General features: G+C 45.8%; 2 protein-coding genes across 2 annotated transcripts in view; one reads left to right on the top strand and one right to left on the bottom strand.

Annotated features, from left to right (window-relative positions):
* The window catches only part of SCIMP (SLP adaptor and CSK interacting membrane protein), a 71,124-nt gene extending 51,843 nt beyond the window's left edge, over positions 1–19,281 (top strand). The window contains exons 3-6 of the mRNA XM_021672751.2: positions 6,081–6,204; positions 8,546–8,609; positions 12,575–12,648; positions 16,943–19,281. Coding sequence (XP_021528426.2) covers positions 6,081–6,204; positions 8,546–8,609; positions 12,575–12,648; positions 16,943–17,127 — 447 coding nt within the window. The 3' untranslated portion in view covers positions 17,128–19,281. The remainder of the gene's footprint in view (positions 1–6,080; positions 6,205–8,545; positions 8,610–12,574; positions 12,649–16,942) is intronic.
* A 3,614-nt stretch (positions 19,282–22,895) lies between these two features.
* On the bottom strand, positions 22,896–23,066 carry LOC110568689 (small ribosomal subunit protein uS14-like). Its single transcript, XM_021672750.2, has one exon. It carries the CDS (start codon positions 23,064–23,066, stop codon positions 22,896–22,898), a length of 171 nt encoding a protein of 56 aa, XP_021528425.1.
* Between the last annotated feature and the right edge of the window lie 2,217 nt (positions 23,067–25,283).

Genomic DNA, 25,283 nt, shown 5'->3' on the forward strand with positions numbered 1-25,283 from the left:
CAGTTCAATGTAACCTTCACCTCCTGGGCTCAAGCCAGCCTCCCACCTTAGCCTCCTGAGTAGCTGGGTCTACAGGCAGGTGCTGCCACGCCCAGCTAATTGTGTGTGTGTGTGTGTGTGTGTGTGTGTGTGTGTGTGTGTGTGTGTGTAGAAACAGGGTCTTGCTATGTTGCCCAAGCTGATCTTGAACTCCTGGACTCAAGCGATCCACCTGCCTTGGCCTCCCAATGTGCTAGGATTATAAACGTGAGCCACTGCACTAGGCCAGTGCAAACACTTCTTTGCGATCCTTCAGTAGATCTCAGCAGTCCTGTACTCACAATCTTATCGACCCTCTGTGGCCACAATTCCAGGCCTGCTAGCACAGGTAGGATCCAGCTTCCATATCTTCCCAGGGCCTGAACTTGCTCATGCAGCCACTGTATACTCCCACTGTCTGTACTCTCTACCGTCCTTCCCCAGGGCTTCCCCTCTCTGGAAGCACCTTGGCCATGAAACTAGCCTGGTGGCCTAGAGGACATCCTACTGGAACTACAATGTGATTCTCTTAGGCCCGCTCTCTCAGCTGCACTCTCTCAAAAAGCAAGCTCTCCTTGGTTCTATTGAAAAGATTCTCTCTGCCAGCTGCCAGGGCCTGGGGCCACTAGGCCAGCACCTGGCAATGCTGGTGGGGGCAGGATCATTCTGCCTCTTGTCCACCCCCCAGCCCTCTCACTTCTAACACAGAGCACCTGCTGGGGCCCAGGGATGCTGAGGATGAGTTCTAGCCCTTCCTTTGCCCTGGGGCAACCCCTCCCTGTCCTGGCCTCCCTGCTCTGCCACCCCTCTCCTGGGGCCCTCAGTGGCTGTCCTGTGGCTATATTCTGTGGCTGGGGGGCCCGAGACAGAACAGCAAAATGGTTCATTTTCGGTGGAATCTTAACCCTTTGTTCCCCTAGTTCTCACTCTTCTCAAGCCTCCTGGGACTGGGACACATTTGCAATAAAGGAAAGGTTTGTGGTGCTCATTGCAGCAGGTATCTCATGGGAAAAAAAATATGAAAAGGTGTCTTTCTTCGGTCCATTTCATTTGTAAGAACAAACCTGAAAAAAAAATATTTATCACTCTGAGTACTTCTGAAAATGACCCATGGTTTCACTTTCTGACAATATCATTCCACTTCCTCTTTCCTAGGAAACTGATGAGAATAAAATTTCCTTGACTTTAAAACCTAAGCAATAGTTTTTCTTGGAAGCTACACTATATGGTCAATTGATTTTTCTCAGTGTTATCAAAGTAAATATACATAGTGTAAAAATCAAGTAATGCAGAGAGTTTATAACAAAAAGCAACAGTCCATCTTCCACTCCATCCTTATACTCAGTCACAATCCAGATATAACAGCTTTGAATGTGCATGTCCTGGTATTTATCTCTATTGCTCTAAAGAGTATTGTTTCAGGAAAAACTCTGCAAACAGTGTTTTTCCTCTGTTCTCACACCACCACAACAATCATCAACGCAAAAAAAGACTTCTGTGACCAAACGTGTGAGGTTTTTTTCCCACACACACCAACCGTGAACACCAGAGGGGTGATCTCCAATTCACTGCCAACACTATGGATCCAGAGATAGCATCAGATCCCACAGCTCAGTCTCCAAGACTGCTGCCCCCAACTCCCCAGACACCAGTCACAAGTCTGGGCCCCTGGAACTTCAGACCAACCAGCTTCAAGTTGCGGCTCTCACAACTCACAGAATACAGGGAAGCATTTATGTTTACTAGTTTATTATAAAAGATATTGCAAAGGACACAGGTGAAGAGATGCATAGGGTGAGGGATAGGGTAAGGGGTAGGGAGTTTCCATGACCTCCCTGGGGCACCGCCCTCCAGGGGCTGGTGCAAGGAAGGGAAGGTCAGAGAGATTCCATTTCCTAAGGCCTAACACACCCAACATGATAACACAAGACTGTAACATGGCCTATGGGAGTTATAAATAAGCCAGGACCTGTGAATGAAAACATATATATATATATATATATATATATAAACATCATGAGTATGTTTATGCTGGCCAGGCATGGTGAATCATGCCTATCATCCCAGTTCTTTGGGAGGCCAAGTGGGGAGGATCGCTTGAGGCCAGAAGTTCAAGACCAGCCTAGGTAACACAGCAAGGCCCCATTCCCATCTCTACAAAACATAAATTTTTTAAATTGCAGGGAAAAAAGAGTATGTTTATGTTGCTTTTTGGACAAACTCTTCAAGAGTTAAAAAAGAGACAAAGAGAAAATATGAGAGGAAAGATAGACAAAGAACCAGGAGTCAAACATTTGAATAAAAGGAAAAAACTGAGAAAGCGGAGAGAAGGAAATTCTGTCTACCCACCTACCTATCATCTATCTTTCTATCTGCCTGTCTATCCATCTGGTTCCCCAAGGCTAAAGAAGGTGAGATTCTCATTTCTGTTTGTTAAACAAAGTGGCTGCCTTCTGACATGTGCCTCTTCTTAAGTCCAGTGTTCTTTCAACCTCATTGGTCTCTGCAAAACCCAATTTCACAGGCCCCTACTGAGAACCAGCTTCCAGTCTCCATTTCTTTTTTTTCCTCTTTGTTCTTCTTCCCCTATTGCTCTCTTTTGTCCTGTAAAATGATCTGAAACAAAACCTCTCCCGTGTGCATGCCTAGAGGGTGAGTTATCCCAGGTAGCTAACACTTTGCTCCCTTAAGAATAAATCCCCAGTCGGGCACAGTGGCTCATGCCTGTAATCCCAGCACTTTGGGAGGCCGAGGCGGGTGGATCACGAGGTCAAGAGATCGAGACCATCCTGGTCAACATGGTGAAACCCCGTCTCTACTGAAAATACAGAAAAATTAGCTGGGCATGGTGGTGCGTGCCCGTAATCCCAGCTACTCAGGAGGCTGAAGCAGGAGAATTGCCTGAACCCAGGAGGCGGAGGTTGCAGTGAGCCAAGATCGCGCCATTGCACTCCAGCCTGGGTAACAAGAGTGAAACCCCATCTCAAAAAAAAAAAAAAAAAAAAAAAAGAATAAATCCCCAGGCCAGGCAGGCAGGTGGCTCACACCTGTAATCACAGCACTTTGGGAGGCAGAGGCAGGTGGGTCACTTGAGATCAGGAGTTGGAGACCAACCCGGCCAACATGGTGAAACCCCCTGTCTACTGAAAAAATACAAAAATTAGCTGGGCCTGGTGGCACGCACCTGTAATCCCAGCTACTCGGGAGGCTGAGCCAGAATGGCTTGAACTCAGGAGACAGAGCCTGCAGAAAGCCGAGACTGAGACGCTGCACTCCATCTTGGGCTGCAGAGCGAGACTCTGTCTCAAAAAATGAAAAAAAAAAAATCCCCAATACATCTTAGATAAATCACAAAGGAATCATGTTGAGCAAAAAAGTAAGCTGCAGAATGTTGTGTATACAAGAGCACTAGTTATACATTACTGGTTTTGCCACATACAATGTTATCAATAGCCAAATAACATTATATTATATCAAGCCAAAATGTCAGTAAAAAAACAAAGTTTGCAACTGAAAATCCAAACCATAATATAACAACTTAATAAAGATACTATACTAATAATACAAACACATTTTAAAATTTTCAGCCAAATTAAGTCTTTGTAGTAAGAGTGACTTTATAGCAGCGTAATTCTGCTGCCTGCCTCGGTACCTTGTTATACCATTAATAGTACTCAGAAGCATGAATCTGAAATAGTACTGTGTAAACATGTATGGTGTTTCCACTAACTAAACCGTAACACAGGAAATTGATTCTCCTGTAACCAAGATTCCTGAATATCTCCCAATGATCTCTCAAGGATCATTTTTACTATAATATGCAAATGAAATGGCCAAGTGCCCATTCCATGGATGAAGGGAACCCAACCCCTCCCCAGGATCTCCGTGAATTCCTGGAGGCTACTCCTATTAGTCTATCCTGCAGCCTGCACCCCACTGTCACTGGGAGCTTATCACGTGCTGTTCTGGCTCATTGTCCACAGGTTGCCTGTGGCTTGGAAAATCATGCACACATATCATTCCTCCTAGGCTCTACTCATACAAGCTTGTGTGTTACGCAGTTTTTTTGGTTTTGTTTTTGTTTTCTGAGACAGAGTTTTGTTCTATCACCCAGGCTGGAGTGTGGTGGCACGATCTCGGCTCACTGCAACCTCTGCCTCCTGAATTCAAGCGATTCTTCTGCCTCAGCCTCCCGAATAGCTAGGATTACAGGCACGCAGTACCCTGCCTAGCTAATTTTTTGTATTTTTAGTAGAGATGGGCTTTCACCATGATGACCAAGCTGGTTTCAAACTCCTGACCTCAAGTGATCTGCCCACCTCAGCCTCCTAAAGTGCTAGGATTACAGGCATGAGCCACTATGCCTGGCCTTCGTTTTAGTTTTGAGATGTAGTCTTGCTCTGTCATCCAGGCTGGAATGTAGTGGCATAATCTCAGCTCACTGCAACCTCCGCCTCCTGGCTTTAAGTGATTCTCCCGTCTCAGCTTCCCGAGTAGCTGGGACTACAGGTGCAAGCCACCACACCTGGCTAATTTTTGTATTTTTAATAGAGACAGGGTTTTGCCATGTTGGACAGGCTGGTCTTAAACTCCTCACCTGAAGTGATCTGCCCGCCTCGGCCTCCCAAAGTCCTGGGATTACAGGCGTGAGCCACCGCACCCAGCCATGTTATACAGTTGTTTTTTTTGTTTGTTTGTTTTTGAGATGGAGTTTCACTCTTGTTACCCAGGCTGGAGTGCAATGGCACGATCTCGGCTCACCGCAACCTCCGCCTCCTGTGTTCAGGCAATTCTCCTGCCTCAGCCTCATGAGTAGCTGGGATTACAGGCACATGCCACCATGCCCAGCTAATTGTTCTGTATTTTTAGTAGAGACGGGGTTTCACCATGTTGACCAGGATGGTCTCAATCTCTTGACCTCGTGATCCACCCGCCTTGGCCTCCCAAAGTGCTGGGATTACAGGCGTGAGCCACCGCGCCCGGCCTGTTATACAGTTTTATTGGAGGTTTGATGGCAATAAAAGGCGACATCACAGCATAACCTAGGTAGCAATTTAAGGCTGAACATGAGACATAACTGTCCTAGAAACGCCTTGGTCATTCGCCACTACAGGAACTTCCTAACCAGGCTCTAACTTGCCGCTCTCTTCTTGACCTCTCCCTCTGCTGCTAACCTTTTCCAAGATTTTCCCCCTCTTTGGTCTGTCAGCCTCCAGCCCCCAAATTCCTCTTAATTCTCTCATGCAGACCAACTCAGTTTGCTATATATCTTCAGCTTCACCCTTCTGACCATATCTCACTCAAAGAGACCTGTCCAGGTATTTTTGTAACCCTCACCTCAAGCAAAAGCTCTCAAAAGTCTCTCTCCCCTGCTATGTCTTGTCCTTGTGATTAAAAACAACTGCAGTCAATTATTGCTTTAAATGGCACCTTCCCCCTCCTGCCACATGTTTGAAAGAGCAGTGATGTCTACTATTTCTAGAGTGCCCAGAAGGTACATGCTTGATCTCCAGTCCTCACAAACCTCAGTGAAGTATGAGGTATCATTCCCATATTACAGATGAGGCTCACAGATGACTTGCCTGAGTTCCCCCAGCTGCTAATTAGTAGGGTATGGCTGTGAACCAGTGCCTGATTCCTAAGCAGATATCTGCATCTCTACACAACACAGTAGACTAGCCTGGTACAGTGGCTCACGCCTGTAATCCCAGCACTTTGGGAGGCTGAGGCAGGTGGATCATCTGAGGTCAGGAGTTTCAGACCAGTCTGGACAACATGGTGAAACCCTGTCTCTACTAAAAATACAAAAATTAGCCGGGGGTGGTGGTGGGTGCCTGTAGTCCTGGCTACTCTGGAGGCTGAGGTAGGAGAATCACTTGAACCCAGGAAGCGGAGGTTGCAGTGAGCTGAGATTGCATCATTGCACTCCAGCCTGGGTGATGGAATGAGACTCTGACTCAAAAAAAAGAAAACAAAAAACACACGGTAGATAACTACCCCACTCCACCCCACACCAGGACGTCTTTAATTTATGTCTCCTCTTCTCTCTTCATTCTTCCCAGGATTCCACTGCAATGAGTTGGTGGAGGAACAATTTCTGGATCATCTTAGCTGTGGCCATCATCGTTGTCTCTGTGGGCCTGGGCTTCATCCTGTACTGTGTCTGTAAGTGGCAGCTTAGACAAGGTAATGGCCATCTTACCTGGGCAACTGGAGTGGGGAGCCAGGTGGTTATCGGTATAGTAGAGCTCCTTTAGGGCAAGAAGATAAATTCTGGGCCTGAATGGGCTGAATTTGGGATCAAGCATCTTGCATTCTGGGTTTGAGTCCTAGCCCTGCCACTACATTGTGGTTTTGGGCCTCAGTTTCCTCATCTGCATAGTGAAGGGAGGGACATCAACTAATCTCCAAGAGCCCTCCAGCCCTAATCATCTGAGTGAGAGCAGAATCTGTTTCAAGGCACAGTATACTCAAGTGCTTTCTCTTTCCTATGTGGCTACTGATAACAGCATCTTGCAAGAACACAAGTATATGGAATATTAAGAACTGTCTTGGCTGGGCACAGTGACAGCACTTTAGGAGGCCCAGGAAGGGGATCACCCGAGGTCAGGAGTTCGAGACCAGCCTGACCAAAATGGCGAGACTCTGTCTCTACTAAAAATACAAAAATTAGCTGGATGTGGTGACAGGCGCCTGTAATCCCAGCTACTCAGGAGGCTGAGGCAGGAGAATCACTTGAACCCGAGAGGCAGAGGTTGGAGTGAGACTGTGCCACTGCACTCCAGCCTGGGCGACAAGAGCAAGACTCCAACTCCAAATAAGTAAATAAATAACTGTCTTGAGGAATAAAATGTGGACTCAACCCACAGCCAACATGTTTGGCCACCATGATTGCCTTCTCTGAGACCATACTCTGAATTTTCTGATATTATCCCCACCTAGACCAGAAACCTCTTGGTACCCTCAGACATAAATAAGTGGCCTGAGGATTAACACTAACTTTAGATTATCTGTAAGTGGGGTTTCAACTTTCCTGTTCATCTCCAGAAACATGAAAGCCTTGATTCAATGGTGTGTTATCTTGACATCTCATCACTTTAAATAATGACCTAAGCAGGGAGTACACCTGGGGATGGTAAGCATACTGAGAGGTACAGCCACCTTTCCTGCACAGGCATCCCTCAATGATCAAGCCACTATCCACTCACTGCATCTAAACACAGCCTCAAAATTCCTGCTCAGCTGAGTGCTGAAAAGTCAGGGATACACAAGAAGTGAAATCTTTTTGTCATTCTTCTCAATCTCTCTTTAGAGACAAGAAAGTTAAGGTTCAAAGGAAGATGGGAGCTTAACTGAAATGCCATAGGAATTGGTGGCAGAGTTGGGACCAGAACTCAGGTCTGCCAGGCTTCCAGTTCAATGTTCTTTCTCCTCTATTGTAATTAATGTTTTAATACAAAAAACTGTTTTCTGGGACCCTACAGTCCTCTATCCTTTTGTCTTTTTTTTTTTTTTTTTTTTCAGACAGAGTCGTACTCTGTCATCCAGGCTGCAGTGCAGTGGAGTGATATCCGCTTACTGCAAACTCCACCTCCCAGGTTCAGCTGATTCTCCTGCCTCAGCCTCCCGAGCAGGTGGGATTACAGGCATGCGCCACCACACCCGGCTAATTTTTGTATTTTTAGTAGAGACGGGGTTTCACCATGTTGGCCAGACTGATCTCAAACTCCCAACCTCAAATGATTCACCCACCTTGGCCTCCCAAACTGCTGGGATTACAGGCATGAGCCACTGTGCCCAGCCTTTTTAAAAAGTTTTCATTCTTGCTGAGTGCAGTGGCTCACACCTGTAATCTTAGCTCTTTGGGAGGCTAAGGTGGGTGAATCATTTGAGGTTGGGAGTTTGAGATCAGTCTGGCCAACATGGTGAAACCCCGTCTCTACTAAAAATACAAAAATTAGCTGGGCGTGGTGCCAGACACCTGTAATCCCAGCTACTGGGGAGGCTGAGGCAGGAGAATTGCTTGAACCTGGGAGCAGTGAGCTGAGATTGTGCCACTGTATTCCAGCCTGGGCGACAAGAATAAGACTCCATCTAGGGGAAAAAAAGTTTCCATTCTCAAATAGGAACAAAAGAATGACCCTGAACAAAAACGTTACTTACTTTCCTTTTGTCCTCAACCACTCCTATTAACAAGCAGGCTATAATTAATAACAATTTATATGTCCAGCACATCACAGTTTACAAACTGCTTTTCTGATTCTTTATCTGATTTCCTCCCAACCACACTTTTAATTATTCATTCAACCAACATTTCTGGGTGCTACCTAAGTGCCAGGCGTAGAGGAAATAAACAACCACCCACACTGGGTTAATGCACAGGCTCTATGGTCAGACGGCCTGGATTCAAAGTCCAACTCTATCATTTATTACCTCTGTGTCCCTAAGTGTGTCTTCTCTGAGCTAAATTCGAAAATCACAACTTTTGCTAATTCTTCTTAAATGAATATGATTTTCCCCCTCTTAGGCAAGAAATGGGAAATTGCCAAGCCCTTGAAACACAACCAAGCAGATGAAGAAAAGATGTATGAGTAAGTGGTGGGGAAATCCTTCTGCTTTTTACTTTTGAGACCTGCCTGCTCACTTCCACTCTTGCCCCTCCAATACTGAAACAGAATGACATCACATTTCCTGTAGAGCTGGTGAAACGTCACACCTGCCAAATCTCTCCACATATGGGCAGAGACTCAGGAAGGACATCGTGGATGTAGGGCAGGTCCTCCCTCCTCTCATCTCTCTCTCTCGTTTTTTCCAAGATGGAGTCTTGTTGTTGCCCACGATTGAGTGCAATGAAGCAATCTCGGCTCCCTGCAACCTCCACCTCCCAAGTTCTAGTGATTCTCCTGCAGACACTCTTATTAGGCAGGACAGTCCAAGGGTTTAGAGATTATTTCCCAGAAGTCAGTCCAGAGCCAGTCCTTTCTTTGGAATATACACACTATCTAAAACAAAACCTATGCTTGGAGTGAGGTGCAGTGGCTCATGCCTGTAATCTCAGCACTTTGAAAGGCCAAGGTGGGAGGATCACTTGAGGCCAGGAGTTCAAGACCAGCCTGGACAACAAAGTGAGACCCTGTCTACAAAACATTTTTAAATCTATGCTTTTCTTTCTTTTTTTATTTTTATTTAAAAAAAAATAAAGACACGGTTTCACCATGTTGGTCAGGCTGGTCTTGAACTCCCGACCTCAGGTGATCCGCCCGCCTTGGCCTCCAAAGTGCTTGGATTACAGGCGTGAGCCACCACGCCCGGCCAAATCTATGCTTTTCTAAAATGGCTTTTGTTGTAGCCTCAGGGGTCCAGCAAATAAGATCCCCCTGCCTCCATCAATTCTGATCCCCTTCAGGAATAAGATAAATATGTCAGACAGCCAGGTGGCTAAAATATTGCCTTTATTAAGAATAAAAATTGGGCCGGGTGCAGTGGCTCACACCTGTAATCCCAGTCTTTGGGAGGCTGAGGCAGGCGAATCACCTGAGGTCAGGAGTTTGAGACAAGCCTGGCTAACATGGGTTTAGTAGAAACCCCGTCTCTACTAAAAATACAGAAATTAGCCAGGCATGGTGGTGTGTGCCTGTAATCCCAGCTATTTGGGAGGCTGAGGCAGGAGAATTGCTTGAACCCAGGAGGCGGAGTTTGCAGTGAGCCAAGATCATGCCACTACACTCCAGCCTGGGCAACAAGTGAAACTCCATCTCAAAAAAAAAAAAAAAAAGCAAAAAAATAAAACTGGGATTGGCTAAGGGCAGTGGTTCATGCCTATAATCCCAGTACCTTGGGAAACCGAACTGGGAGGACGGCTTGAGGCCAGGAGTTTGAGACCAGCCTGGGCAACATAGAGGAGCCCCAATGAAAAAAATACCAAAATTAGCCGGGTATGGTGGCATCTGCTTGTAGTCTCAGCTACTTGGGAGGCTAAGGTGGGAGGATCACTTGAACCCATGAGGTCGAGGCAGCCATGAGCTGTGATGGTGCCACTGCTCTCCAACTTGGGTGTCAAAGCAAAACCCTGTCTCAAAAAAACAAAACACAAGCAAACAAAAAATAAAACTGGGATTGCAGAATGTGGTTCTTTTCTGTGAACTAGCGAGTTTCCTAATTTGAAACTGGGTGACTTTCCTGCCCAGTTCACAGGCAGCTCTGGAAAACCTCAGGTCTCCCCTACTGAGCAGACCCCTTTCTCTGAATGGCAAAGATGGGAGCATGATTTGTGATTTCTACAGTCAGGCCAGCAATAGAGGAGAAAGTGAGAGGAGCCAGACTTTCCCCAAATTTAGCAGTCAGATGAATTGCTTTCTTCTCTTAGGAAGAGCTACAGAGGGATGGTGAGAGCCACCAATGGAGCTCTATCCCCATGTCTCCACCTGCACTCACCACAATAACCTAAAAATGTTTATTCATTCCTAGGGGGACTTTATAGCATATAGGAATCAAATCAGTGTGTAAGGTTTGTTCTTTCTTTTTGCTTTCTCTTTGCTTGAGTTCTTCTCTGAAATTATATGCAAAGAGGTGTGGGTCTTCATCACACATTCTTCTGTATACATCACAGAGGCTCTTAAATTGTGGGATGGAGAGCTGGCGGGGCCAAAGAGTAGGGTCCATGTCTGCCAGCTCTAACAGCCTGCCTGTGCTTTCCAAGCGCTGCGCTTCAGGGAATAACATTCCGAGCCCTCGATGGCAGTATTTCCTTTGAAACTGAAATACATTCTGGACAACTTTAGGCTGCTCTATCTGGGGGTGTATCAAGGGAGTGAAGTGCACCACACCCACGTCTACCTCTGGTTTGGGGACAAAAGCTCGTCCTGGAATAGTAAAGATGTGTCGAGGTTCAAAAGTTTCTTCCTTTTGAACTCGGCAAGAACATACCTTACACAGTGTACCTAGGGGGATGGAGGCCCAAGTAAGGACGCTTTCTTAGAGTTTATCCTTTAGTTAAAACTTCTTACCAAAGTAAAATATAAATACAGAAAAATGGACATAGTAAGCAACCTGATGAATTTCCACAAACTGAATAGACCCAGGTAATTGGCACCCAGATCAAGAAAACAGGATATTACTGGCATTTCAGAGGCTTATTTTATATAGCCTTTCAGCTGTTACATCCCAAAGGTAATCACTGTCTGTGATAGCATAAATTAACTTTTTGGTTTTTATGCATTCTATTAATGAAATCATATAGTATGTATTGTTTGGCTTTTTTGCTCAACATCATTTTTATGAGATTCATTGTATGTAGTTGTAGATTGTTCATTCTTTTTGCCATAGAATATTCCACTGTGGGAGTACGCTACGTTTATTTATGTATTTATTTTGAGACAGGGTCTCACTCTGTCAACTAGGCTGGAGTGCAGTGGTGCAATCATAGCTCACTGTAACCTCAAACTCCTGGGCTCAAGTGATCCTCCTGCTTCAGTCTCCTGAGTAGCTGGGACTACAGGTGTATGCCACCACACCTAGCTAATTATTTTGGTTTTTTTGTAGAGACAGGGTCTCCCTGTGTTGCCCAGGGTCTCCCTATATTGCCCTCAAACTCCTGGCCATCTTCCCTCTTTTGCCTCCCAAAGTGCTGGGATTACGGATGTGAACCACCTTGCCCAGTCTCTATACCATAATTAATCTATGCATTCTACTGCTGATAGGCATTTTGGTAGTGTGATGGCAAATTTTATGTGTCTCTGTTTCTCTGGAGAACCCAGACTAACACAGGTAGTGTCCAATTTGGAGCTGTTATGAATAGTGTTGCTCTGAACATTCTAATGCATGTTTTGGTGAACAGATGCAAGCATTTCGACAGGCTGTAGACTCAGCAGTAGAAATGCTGTCTCAAGGTGTATGTATATTCAGCTTTAGGAGTTCATCTGTTTTTTTGTTGTTGTTGTTGGTTTGTTTTGAGACCGAGTCTTGCTCTGTCACCCAGGCTGGAGTGCAGTGGCATGATCTTGGCTCTCTGCAACCTCTGGCTCCCCGGTTCGAGTGAGTCTCCTGCCTCAGCCTCCTGAGTAGCTGGGATTACAGGTGTGCATCATCATGCCCAGCTAATTTTTGTATTTTTTAGTAGACATGGGGTTTCACCATGTTGGCCAGGCTGGTCTCAAACTCCTGACCTCAGGTGATCCACCCACCTTGGCCTCCCAAAGTGCTGGGATTACAGGCGTGTGCCACCATGCCCAGCCCATCTGTTTTGTGAATAGAAATACATCTGGTGCCTATCGCTCCTAATTCAGCTCAGGTGAACCATGTGCTCCATGCTCTGTGTTATAGCACTTTTATTTCCCTCTCCTCGGTTTCAGCCATTTCCTGGGCTAGAGAAAATGGTTTCATTAGGGTGCCAATTACAAATGGGATCCAGGACCTAGAAAGGAAAGCAAATGCTTCCAATTTGTAGAGTCCAAGATTTGAATGTTCAATCCATTCACTTTCCTTGACATTTTATCTTAAATCTGCTGAGAGCAGGCATGGCCCAAACCAAACACTGATTCCCTTTCTCTCTGTCTAGGAATGTTCTTAATGATTCTCCAGGTCAATTACCGCCTCTGCCACCGAGGAATTGGCCTTCTCTAGAAGACTCTTGTAAGTATATTTTACTGGTAGCAGTTTCATTTACAGTTAGGATAACAAGTTTATCAAGGTGTCTTAGAGAGCTCAAGTTGCTGTAACAAAAATACCATAGACTGGGGTGCTTACACAGCAGAAATCTACTTTCTCATTGTTCTGAGGCTGTAAGTCTGAGACTAAGTTGCTGGCCGATTTCTGTGAGGTTTCTGGTGAGGGCTCTCCTCCTGGCTTGCAGACAGCTGCCTTCTTGCTACGTTCCCACAGATGGGCTTTCCTTGGTGCATTCAAGCTGGAGAAGAGCATCAGGGAGCCAGATTTCTGATATTTCTTCTTACAAAGACACTAATCCTGTTGTATCAAGGCCTCGTCCCAATGGCCAAATATAGCCACACTGAGGGTTAAGCCTTGAACACGTGAATTTTGGGGGAACACAAACATTCAGTCTATAACACTAGGATGTATAGATGCAGCAACCTGATTACTTTATTTTACTTTACTTTTATTTTTTTCTTTTTTGAGATAGGGTTTCACCATGTTGGCCAGGCTGATCTTGAACTCCTGACCTCATGTGATCCACCCACCTCAGCCTCCCAGAGTGCTGGGATTACAGGCATGAGCCACTGCTCCCAGCCCTGATTATTTTATTTTTGAAGCAGTCTTGCTCTCTCACCCAGGCTGGAGTACAGTGGTGAGATTTCACCTCGCTGAAATCTCCACCTCCTGGGTTCAAGCTATTTTCTTGCTTCAGCCTCCTGAGTAACTGGGATTATAGGCACGCACCACTACACCCAGCCAATTTTTTGTATATTGAGTAGAGATGGGGTTTCACCATATTGGCCAGGCTGGTCTTGAACTCCTGACCTCAAGTGATCCACCCACCTCGACCTCCAAAAGTGCTGGGATTACAGGCGTGAGCCACCACACCCAGCCAGCATCCTGTTTAAAAGAAACAGCCAGAGGCCAGGCACAGTGGCACACACTTGTAATCCCAACACTTTGGGAGGCCAGGATGGGCAGATCACTTGAGCTCAGAAGTCTGAGAACAGTCTGGGCAACATGGCAAAACCCTGTCTCTATAAAAATTAGCCAGACATGGTGGTGCACACCTATAATCCCAGGTCCTTGGACGGCTGAGGTCGGGGGATCACTTGAGCCTGGGAGGTCTCATCTTAGACAACAGAGTGAGACCCTGTCTCAAAACAAAAAAAGGGATGAAAAAGTGAAAAGAAGGCAGAATAAGTACTGATGCACCCAATATCCTGATATAAATGTGTAAATTAATGTTCAAGTCCTAGCTTGGAACATAAACAGAAAGAAACATGGGGTGTCACTGGGCCTCTCACTTCCTATCAGAAAAACTCTGCCGAGTTCCTTTGACTGGAATGTTCTTCCTTAAGCTCTTTGCACAGCTGGCTTTTTCCTCATCCTTCAGATGTCAGCTCAAAAGTCACCACCTCAAAGAGGCCCTCTCTGACCACTCAACCTAAAGTAGTCCTGCTAATTTCCCTTATGAAACTGGCAGTTATCCAAAATTGTCTTATTTACTTATTGTTCATTTGTGTGCTGTTTCCTCCACTGAAGTATAAACTTCAGAAAAACAGGAACCTTTCTTGTCCACCACTATTAATATTTACCCACTACCTAGAACAGGGCGTGGGGCTTAGTCAATACTTAAGAAAAATATTTTGAGCAGGGTGCGGTGGCTCACGCCTGTAATCCCAATACTTTGGGAGGCCAAGGAGGGTGGATCGCCCGAGGTTGGGAGTTCAAGACCAGCCTGAGCAACATGGAGAAGCCCCATATCTACTAAAAACACAAAAATTAGCCGGGTGTGGTGGTGCATGCCTGTAATCCCAGCTATTCAGGAAGCTGAGGCAGGAGAATTGCTTGAACCTAGGGGGCGGAAGTTGTGGTGAGCCGAGATCGCGCCATTGCACTCCAGTCTGGGCAACAAGATCGAAAATCTGCCTCAAAAAAAAAGAAAAATATTTTGATTGGATAGATAAATATTATTAGCTGACATTTACTGAGCATGCACAGTGTTTCAGGTCCCACACTAAGCACTTTACAGGTTCAGCTCATTCAATCCTCACAACTCTATGAGGCAGGTACGTTTTCATTCCCCTTTGACAGATGAGGACACTGAGGCAAAGAGAAGTGACTTACCCATGGAAAGGGGGAGGAGAAGAAGAGGAGGAGAGGGGAGAGCAGGGGAGACAGCTAATGACTGCTGGAACCTGAACATAAACTCAGATCTGTCAAACTGTAGAGTTCTGCAAGCAGTGGCATTTCAGGTTTGTTTTGTTTTGTTTTGTTTTGTTTTGTTTTGTTTTGTTTTGTGTCTTTTTTTTTTTTTTTTTTTTTTTGAGATGGAGTCTTCCTCTGTCACCAGGCTGGAGTGCAGTGGGCTCACTGCAACCTTCGCCTTCTGGGTTCAAGTGATTCTCCTGCCTCAGCCTCCCGAGTAGCTGGGACTACAGGTGCACACCACCTCACCCAGCTAATTTTTGTATTTTTAGTAGAGATGGGGTTTCGTCATGTTGGCCAGAATGGTCTCGATCTCTTGACCTTGTGATCTACCCACCTCGGCCTCCCAAAATGCTGGGATTACAGGTGGAGTCAACGTGCCTGGCCGCATTTCAGGTTTTTTAAGGAAAAGATGAGATTGTGGGAGAGGCAGTTCCAATCCTCCTCAAAGATGGAGCTGAGCTGTTTCATCATCTTTCTATTACCTATAGACCTGTTCTTTTCTTTCTTTCTTTTTTTTTTTTTTGAGACGGAGTTTCGCTCGTTACCCAGGCTGGAGTGCAATGGCGTGATCTCGGCTCACCGCAACCTCCGCCTCCTAGGTTCAAGCGATTCTCCTGCCACAGCCTCCCAAGTAGCTGAGTCTACAGGCGCACACCACCATGCCCAGCTAATTTTTGTATTTTTAGTAGAGACGGGGTTTCACCATGTTGACCAGGATGGTCTCGATCTCTTGACCTCGTGATCCACCCGCCTTGGCCTCCCAAAGTGCTGGGATTATAGGCGTGAGCCACCGCCCCCGGCCCTTCTTTGGTTCTTTCTTTCTCTCTTTCCTTTCTCTCTCTCTCTCTTTCTCTTTTCTTTCCCTCCCTCCCTACCTGCCTTCCTTCCTTTTTTTTTCTTTCTTTCTTATTTTTGTACTCAGAAAACGATTTGGTTCCAATGCACCTTCCCTCTTTTTTGAGACACAGTCTCGCTCTGCTGCCCAGGCTAGATAGAGTGCAGTGGTGTGATATTGGGTCACCCCAACTTTTGCCTCCTGGGTTCAAGCAATTCTCCTGTCTCAGCCTCCTGAGTAGCTGGGATTACAGGCACCCACCATCATGCCCAGCTAATTTTTGTATTTTTGTAGAGATGAAGTTTTACCACATTGGCCAGGCTGGTATCAAACTCCTGATCTCAGGTGATCCGCCCTCTTTGGCCTCCCAAAGTGCTGGAATTACAGGCATGAGCCACCGCGCCCGGCCTTCTATGGATTTGTTCTGTACTAATTTCACTTTTTGAAAACAATGCCATAACTTCTCTTCTTGGCAGAGAGATTTGTACATAAGCAATTACTGAGAGTGCTAGAAAATAGTGTAATTCACTGGGAGGGGTGTGCCAAAAAGGCAATATGATTAGTTTCACTTCCTTGTGAAAATTAGGATCTGTAACATCACAGCACTCATATGACTACTGGGTTCTGGTCTGTTTCTTTTCATCTATTCTTTTTTTTTTTTTTTTTTTTTTGAGACAGTGTCTTACTATGTTGCCCAGGCTGAAGTGCAGTGGCATGATCATGGCTCATTGTAGCCTCAACCTTCTGGGCTCTGGAGATCCTCTTGCCTCAGCCTCCCAAGTAGCTGGGACTATAGGCACACACCACTGCACCCAGCTAATTTTTAAAATTTTCTATAGAGACGAGTGTCTCCCTATGTTGCCCAAGCTGGTCTGGAATGCCTGGGCTCAAGTGATCCTCCCATCTTGGCCTCCCTACAGGTGTGAGCTCCTGCATCTGACCTGGTCTGTTTCTTTTCTAAGCTTTTGCTTCATGGTTTCCAGGCAGTGCAGTCTTAGGCAGAGAGACATGGGAGTCAAGATGTCTGACAAATATTTTCCATTTACTCACTTGGGTGATCCTGAACTGTGTCATGTCCACGTCTAAATTTCCTCTATAAAATGGAGATCTGGTCCACTAGAAGTGGGAAGATCACTGAAACGTGAAAATCAAACTGAGTCACCTGGTCAAAAATATAAAAACATATGATAGCTCTGCATCTAAGGATCTTTTTGTGTATTCTAGCCCCACAGGAAACCCCAGGTCAGCCACCAGCTACATACTCATTGGTAAATAAAGTTAAAAATAAGAAGACTGTTTCCATTCCGAGCTACATTGAACCTGAAGATGACTATGACGATGTTGAAATCCCTGCAAATACCGAAAAGCATCATTTTGAAACAACCATTTCTTCTTTTTGGCAAAGCTGAAGAGGGTTCACATGATTTATTTTAAAATAATCAAGAATGGTTGAACTTCAGGAGGTCTCTGGACCTTGAAAGCCAGTGGTGATTTTATGAAGCTCTATAAGACAAAGCACTTCCCAAACCTTAGATGAAGACACCCCTGCAATCAGATGACTGCAGCCAGAGGACATAGATGCTCAGCTCTGAGGACTCAGAGGGGTCAGCCTTGTGCTGTTGAGGGAAGTTTCCATGGGGACGACCATGGGCTCCATGGCTCCCCCTATGAGAAACTACTCATTTCTTGGTACTCTTTCCCTCTTCATTCCCTTGGTTTGCATGGTTCTGAGTGATCTTAAATGTCAACATTCGGTTGTACAGACCCTCCCAGGCTCTCATCCCTGGCAAGGCCCTCACCAAGCATGCCGGTCTTTACCCCTTCCACTCTACACACCTCCTGCACTGTGAGGCTGTGGGTGAGTTATAGCTGAATGCTCTTGTGCTCAAGTCCCCACACCACATCTTGCAAGTTTGCAAGGGCAGGGAGTACTTTTTGTTCTTGTGAACCCTCCCTACCTATACACCCTGCAAACCCCAGTGCCTTTTTATGACGTAGGCCAAGGCCAGGCTCACATCTGTAATCTCAGCACTTTGGGAGTCTGAAGCAGGTGGATCACCTGAGGTCGGGAGTTCAAGATCAGCCTGACCAACATGGAGAAACCCCATCTCTATTAAAAATACAAAATTAGCTGGGCATGGTGATGCATGCCTGTAATCCCAGCTACTCAGGAGGCTGAGGCAGGAGAATCGCTTGAACCCAGGAGGCAGAGGTTATGGTGAGCTGAGATTGTGCCATTGCACTCCAGCCTGGGCAACAAGAACAAAACTCCATCTCAAATAAATAAATATATGATGTAGGCAAAATTGACCATAGAGATTTGAGTTTTCACCTAGGTTTTTTCCCATGCTCACAAGATGCTGGTTTCTAAGCAAGTACAGGTTGTACTGTAACAATGGACAAAGGACAAGAGTTACCTTCTGATTTACACCTAGAAGCATCATTTAGCAATAGATGTGTTGGGGGTGCTACAGGAAAAATTATGGGGAACAGGAAAGAAAGAGGGCATGTAACAATGGCATATTCAAGATGAGAGTTGAGGGGGCTTAAAATCCCCTGCCTATCATTTTCATCATCACTTCCTCGAGATCTATAAAAAAGGCCTCAAGCCCCTTCCTTCAAGAACACTCCCTGGGCATCTAGGAGGAGGCACAAGGCCCCAGTGTGATGTACTGCAGCCAATGAGATGCCAGGGAAGTGGGCTGCTGACCTGGAATGGTCCACATACCCAGGGTCTTAGGAAAGCCCAGTAAACCCCAGGGTCTCCTGTCCCAAAAGCACCCAGCAACTTTCTCTAATGTCTCATTTGCCTGGAGTGGTCCACATACCCAGGGTCTTAGTCCATTTGGTCTACTATAACAAAATTCCTTAGACTGGCTAATTTGTTGAAAACAGAAATGCTGCTGACAGTTCTGGAGGCTGGGAAGTCCAAGATCAAGGCACCAGCAGATTTGGTGTTTGGTGAGGGTTCACTCTCTGCCTCACATCTTTTCACCATGTCCTTACTTGATAGAAGGGGAAGGCAGCTCTCTGGGGCCTCTTTTATTTTGTTTTTTGAGACAGAGTCTTACTTTGTCACCCAGGCTGGAGTGCAGTGGCACAATCATAGCTCACTGTAGCCTCAAACTCCTGGGCTCAGGTGATCCTTTCACCTCAGCCTCCTGAGTAGCTGGAACTACAGGCACATGCCACTATGCCCGGTTATTCTTTTTCTGTCTTTTTTTTTTTTCTTTTTTTTTTTTGGTAAAGATGAAGTCTCACTATGTTGCCCAGGCTGGTTTCAAACTACTGGATTTAAATGATCCTCTTGTCTCAGCCTCCCTAAATACTGGGATTATAGGTATGAGCCACTGCACTGGCCTGGGGCCTCTTTTATAAGGGCATTAATCCCATTCATGAGGGCAGGGCTCTCATGATTAATCATCCCAAAGGGCCTGCCTCTTAATACCATCATCTTGGGGTAACATATGAATTCTGGGGGGACACATAGACCATAGCATTCTGCCCCAACCCCACAAAATCCATGTCCTTCTCATATGCAAAATACATTTATTCTATCCCAATAGCCCTAAAAGTCTTAACTCATTCCAACATCAGCTTTGAAGTCTAAGTCAACATCTCAACTAAATGTTGATTCATTCCAACTATGGGCAAAAATCAAGATATGATTCATCCTGAGGCAAACTGCTCTCCAATTATGAGCCTATGAAATCAAACTACTTGTATGCTTCCAAAATACAATGGTGAGACTGACACAGGATAGATATTTCCATTCTAAAAGGGAAAAATAGGAAAGAAGAAAGGGGTAATGGGTTCCAAGCAAGTCTCAACCTTAACAGGGCAAACAACATTAAGTCTTAAGGTTTGAGAATAATTTTTGACTTGATGTCCTAGCCCCCAGATATTGGGATGGGGGTTGGGCCCCCAAGGCTCGGGGCAGCCCTACCCCCATGGCTTTGCTGGGCACAGACTACTCTGCAGCTTTCATGAGTTGGAGTCTCTGGCCTGCAGCTTTTCCAGGCTGGAGCTGCACACTGGTGGCCCTACCACTCTGGGGTCTTGGAGGCACCCCTGTCCCCATGGCTGTGCTGGGCATTGTCCTGGTGGGGGCTCTCTGCAGTGGCCCTGCCCCTTTGACTGTACTCTGTCTGGGCCTCAAACTTCCCTCAGGAATCCTTTGAAATCTAGGTAGAGGTAGCAATGCCCTCACAGCCCGTGTACTTTGTGCACCTGTGGAGATGGAACTGCTTTAATACCACCATGCTTTACTGTCTATGCCTTCCAGAGGGATAGCCTGAGCCACACTTGGGCCCACTTAAGCCATAGCTAGGGTATCTCAGGAACCCTGTGCCAGAATGCAGGGAGCAGAGCCTTGAAATCGCTTTGCTTTCAAGGTCCTAGCTTTCTGGGCCTGTGATGGGCAGGGTAGCCTCTGAAGATCTTCAGAATGCTTTCAGAGTCATTCTTCCACTGTGATGCTGAGCATCTGGCTTCCATCTACCCATACTAATCTCCTTATCAAAAGTTTCCTCGGTCACATTCTTGGTGTTTTCTCTTCAACAGCTTTTTCATTCTTTACAACATGAGCAGGTTGGTAAATTTCTAAATCTTTAAATTCTGCTTCTTTTTTTTTTTTTATTATAAATAACATCTTTGGCCAGGTGTGGTGGCTCATGCCTCTAATCCCAGCCCTTTGGGAGGCCAAGGCAGGTGGATCACCTGAGGTCAGGAGTTCGAGACCAGCCTGGCCAACAATGATTAAACCCTACCTCTACTAAAAATACAAAATTAGCTGGGCGTCATGATGCACACCTGTAATCCCAGCTACTGGGGAGGCTGAGGCAGGAGAATCACTTGAACCCAGGAAGCAGAGGTTGCAGTGAGCTGATATTGCACCATTGCACTCCAGCCTGGGCTAAAAGAGTGAAATTCCATCTCTAAAAAATAAATAAATAACATGTTTAATTGGTTTCTCTCTGCTAGCATTTTACTATGGGCATTCAATAGAAGCTTTGCTGCACTCTCAACACTTTACTCAGATATTTTTTCCACCAAATATCCTATTTCATCACTCAGAATTTCTAACTTCCATAAAATACTAGGACACACAATTCACCCACATTCTTTGCCACTTTATAGGATAATTTTTCCTCCAGTTCCCAATAACATGTTCTTCATTTTCATCCGAGACCTCATCAGAATGGCCTTTAACATCCATACTTCTACTAACATTCTGTTACAACCTCTTAGGTGATCTCTAAGAAAATTGAGGCTTTCTCTGTAGCTCTCCTCTTCTTCTGAGCCCTTACCAGAATCACCCTTCACAATCTGTTTACAACAATACAGGCCTTTCTGTGTGTGAGAGACAGAGTCTCATTATGTCACCCAGGCTGGAGTGCAGTGGCTCGATCTTGGCTCACTGCAACCTCCACCTCCCAGGTTCAAGCAATTCTCATGTCTCAGCCTCCCTAGTAGCTGGGATCATAAGGGTGTGTCACCACACCTGGCTAATTTTTGTTTTTTTAGTAGAGATCAGTTCTCACCCTGTTGGCCAGGCTGGTCTCAAGCGCCTGACCTCAAGTGATCTGCCCACCTCAGCCTCCCAAAGTGCTTGGATTACAGGCATGAGCCACTGTACCAGCCAATACAGGCTTTTTCTAGCATGCACTTCAAAACTCAGGCTCTACCCATTACTTAGTTCCAAAGCCACTCCCAAATTTTTAGATGTTTGTTATGACAGCACCCAGTTCTCAGCACTGATTTCTGTCTTTATCGGGACTGCTAAAACAAAAATACCTTAGGCTAGGTGCGGTGGCTCACACCTGTAATCTCAGCACTTTGGGAGGCTGAGGTGGGTGTCTCACTTGAGGTCAGGAGTTTGAGACCAGCCTGCCCAACATGATGAGACCCTCTCTCTATTAAAAATACAAAAATTAGCTGGGCAGGTGGCGTGTATCTGCAATCCCAGCTACTCAGGAGGCTGAGGCACAAGAATTGCTTGAACCCAGGAGGCAAAGTTTGCAGTGAGCCAAGATTGTGTCACTGCACTACTCCAGCCTAGGCAACAGAGCAAAACTCTATCTCAAAAAAAAGAAAAAAGAAAGAAAGAAAAGAAAAAGAAAAAAGAAAAAAATGCCTTAAACTGGGTAATTTATAAAGAACAAAAATGCATAGGCCAGGCACGGTGGCTTATACCTGTAATCCCAGTACTTTGGGAGGCCAAGGAGGGCAGATCATGAGGTGAAGAGTCTGAGACCAGCCTGGACAAAATGGTAAAACTCCATCTCTACTAAAAATGCAAAAATTAGCCAGGTGTGGTGGCACATGCCTGTAGTCCCAACTACACGGGAGGCTGAGGCAGGAGAATTGTTTGAACTAGGGAGGCAGAGGTTGCAGTGAGCCGAGATCGTGCCATGGCACTCCAGCCTGGGCAAGAAGAGTAAAACTCTGACTCAAAAAAAAAAAAAAAAAAAGGAAAGAAATGTATTGCTGACGACAGTTCTGGAACCTGGGAGTCCAAGATCACCGAGCCAGCAGATTTGGTGACTGGCGAGGACTCACTCTGCTTCAAAGATGGTGCCTTCTTGCTGTGTCCTCTCACATGGCAAAAGAGAGGACAGCCTCTGGGGCCTCTTTTATAAAGGCATTAATCCCATTGAGGAGGGCAGGACCCTTGTGACCTAATTACTTCCCAAGGGCTCCACCTCTGAATACCATCATCTTGAAGATTAATTTCAACATATGAATTCTGAGGGAACAAATATTCAGACTGTAGAGCCCAGCTATAGGAGAGGGTGGGAAGTGAAAGCTGGGCATGTCCCGTTTTTCTGGCTAGAGGTGGGCTTTGCCATCAAGAGAAATAGAGGAAAGAACTGCTAGATAGGCAACTGCCATCTCTCTGAGTCAGTTCAGTATTACAAATACACTATTCATTATTTGTTATTTTTTCAGGTAGAATCTCAAAGGTGACCAGGCATAGTGGTTCACATCTGTAATCCCAGCACTTTGGGAGGCCGAGGAGGGAGAATCGCTTAAGCCTAGGAATTCAAGACCAACCTGGGCAACATAGGGAGACCCTGTCTCTACAGAAAAAAATTTTTAATGTTTATTTTATGTACAAAGAATTATCATGGTTTTCATGGTAGATGCCTTAGATAATCCTTTAAAGGAAGATCATTTAATCCAACATAACGAAACCGGTATCTTTAGCGTACTGACAGAAACACTGGCAGCACATATTGAGGCCATATTTCTGGATCAGACCGTGCTGGTTTGAACAGATGCGACAAGAGTGAGAACCCTGGCCGAATTTTTGCGGGTGGATCCAGTACAGCTGCTGGTGACCCATCTTGCTCTCAAGAGCACAACAAGGTAAAAGGAAGGAGCTAGCCCACACATGCGCTCTTCAAATTTTTTAGAGAAAAATTTTAAAATATTGATTCCTATGGACACATACAATACATAATAAATAAATAATAAATTTTAAAATAAGCCAAGCATGGTGGCACATGCTTGTAGTCCCAGCTACTCAGGAGGCTGAGGTGTAAGGATCACTTGAGTCCAGGAGGCCAAGGCTGCAGTGACCTGTGATCAAACCACTGGACTCCAGCCTGGGCAACAAAAAGAGAGATTTTTTTTTTTTTTAGACAGGGTCTCACTCTGTTACCCAGGCTGGGGTGCTGTGGTGCAATCATGGCTCACTGCAGCCTAAAACCCCTGGACTCAAACTCTTGAAGTCAGGCGATCCTCCCACCTCAGCCCCCTAAGTAGTTGGGATGGTAGGTGTGTACCACCATACCTGGCTAATTTATTATTTTTTGTAGAGATGGGAGTCTTACTATGTTAAAAGCCTCTTGGAGCTGGAGCTCTAGGAAAAGCCTCTTTACTGGACTGGGAGTGGTAGTTCACACTTCTCATCTCAGTACTTTGGGAAGCCGAGGTGAGAGGATTATTTAAGACCAAGAGCTCAAGGCCAGCCTGGGCAACATAGCAAGCCCAGGGGTTTGAGGCTGCAGTGAGTCATGATTGCACTACAGTACCCACCTTGGGTAACAGAGTGAGACCCTGTTTCAAAAAAAAAAAAAAAAGCCTCTTTACTGGTCTCTTCTCCTCCAATGCATCATCTCCCGTTTGGTGTCAGAGTAAACTTTCTAAAACACACATCTGATGAAGGTATGATTGCGTTTAAAATCCTTCAATCCCTTTTACGTACAAGGATTAAGTCCAAACTCCTTAGCACACCATTCAGGGCCCTGCTAATCTGGCCCCACTAGCCTCATTTAAGCACCTCCTCTTCTTCCACTATGCACTGACCTTGAGAAATGACTGGCAGTTCCTTGAAAACTATGGATTTATACATTCTCCTCTTTCTGCTTGGAATGCCCTTCCCCTCTATCTCCACCCAGTTAACTCCAACTCACCCCTTAGAACCCAAGTGGAGCAGACAAGTGCAGTGGCTCACACCTGTAATCCCAGCACTTGGGGAGGTCAAGACGGGTGGATCACCTGAGGTCAGGAGTTTGAGACCAGCTTAGCCAACATGGGTGAAACCCTATCTCTACTAAAAATAGAAAAAATTATCTGGGCATGGTGGTGAGCACCTGCAATCCCAGCTACTCAGGAGGCTGAGGCAGGAGAATCGCTGGAACCCAGGAGGCAGAGATTACAATAAGCCAAGATTGCACCGTTGCACTCCAGCCTGGGCAAAAAGAGCAAAACTCTGCCTCAAAAAAAAAAAAAAGAACCCAAGTGACGCATCATTCCCTCCGCTCCCCTCCCCTGCCCTGCCCTGCCCTCCCCTCCCCTTCCCTCCTCTGCCCTCCCCTCCCCTTCTCTCCCCTCCCCTCCCCTCGCCTCCCTCCTTTATTCCTTTTGTTTTTTGGGTTTTTATCTTTTCTTTTTTTTATGAGACAGGGTCTTGCTCTCTCATCCAGTCTAGAGTGTAGTGGTGCAATCACAGGTCACTGCAGCCTCAACCTCCTGGGCTTAAGTAATCCTCACTTCAGCCTCCCCAGTAGCTGGGGACTACAGGCATATGTCACCATGCCTGGCTAATTTTTGTGGGGTTTTTTTGCTCTCTCACCCAGTCTGGAGTGTAGTGGTGCAATCACAGCTCATGCAGCCTCAACCTCCTGGGCTTAAGCAATCCTCACTTCAGCCTCCCCAGTAGCTGGGGACTACAGGCACATGGCACCATGCCCAGGTAATTTTTGTGGGTTTTTTTTTTTAGAGATGGGGGTCTCACTATGTTGCCCAGGCTGGTCCCGAACTCCTGGGCTCAATTGATCCTCCCACCTCAGCCCCTAAAAGTGCTGGAATTACAGGCATGAGTCACTGCACCCAGCCCATAATGCAAAATTATCACTATCTTGTGATTACACTTTTCTCTTTCCCATTAGATACTGGGATTCTTCAGGGGTAGGATTATGTCTTAGTCATAGGGTAACTCTGCATTCAGGTTGCCTCCAGACAGTTTGGCTTTTGTTTGGTGTCTCAGTATCATTAATAGCACTCTTTTTCACTCTCAAAAGTGTCCTGATGATGATTTCTAAGTTTTGACTCTTTC

Source organism: Aotus nancymaae, unplaced genomic scaffold (assembly GCF_030222135.1).
Source record: "Aotus nancymaae isolate 86718 unplaced genomic scaffold, 86718_ANA_hifiasm-v0.15.2.pri h1tg000072l, whole genome shotgun sequence".
NCBI classification, from domain to species: Eukaryota; Metazoa; Chordata; class Mammalia; order Primates; family Aotidae; genus Aotus; species Aotus nancymaae.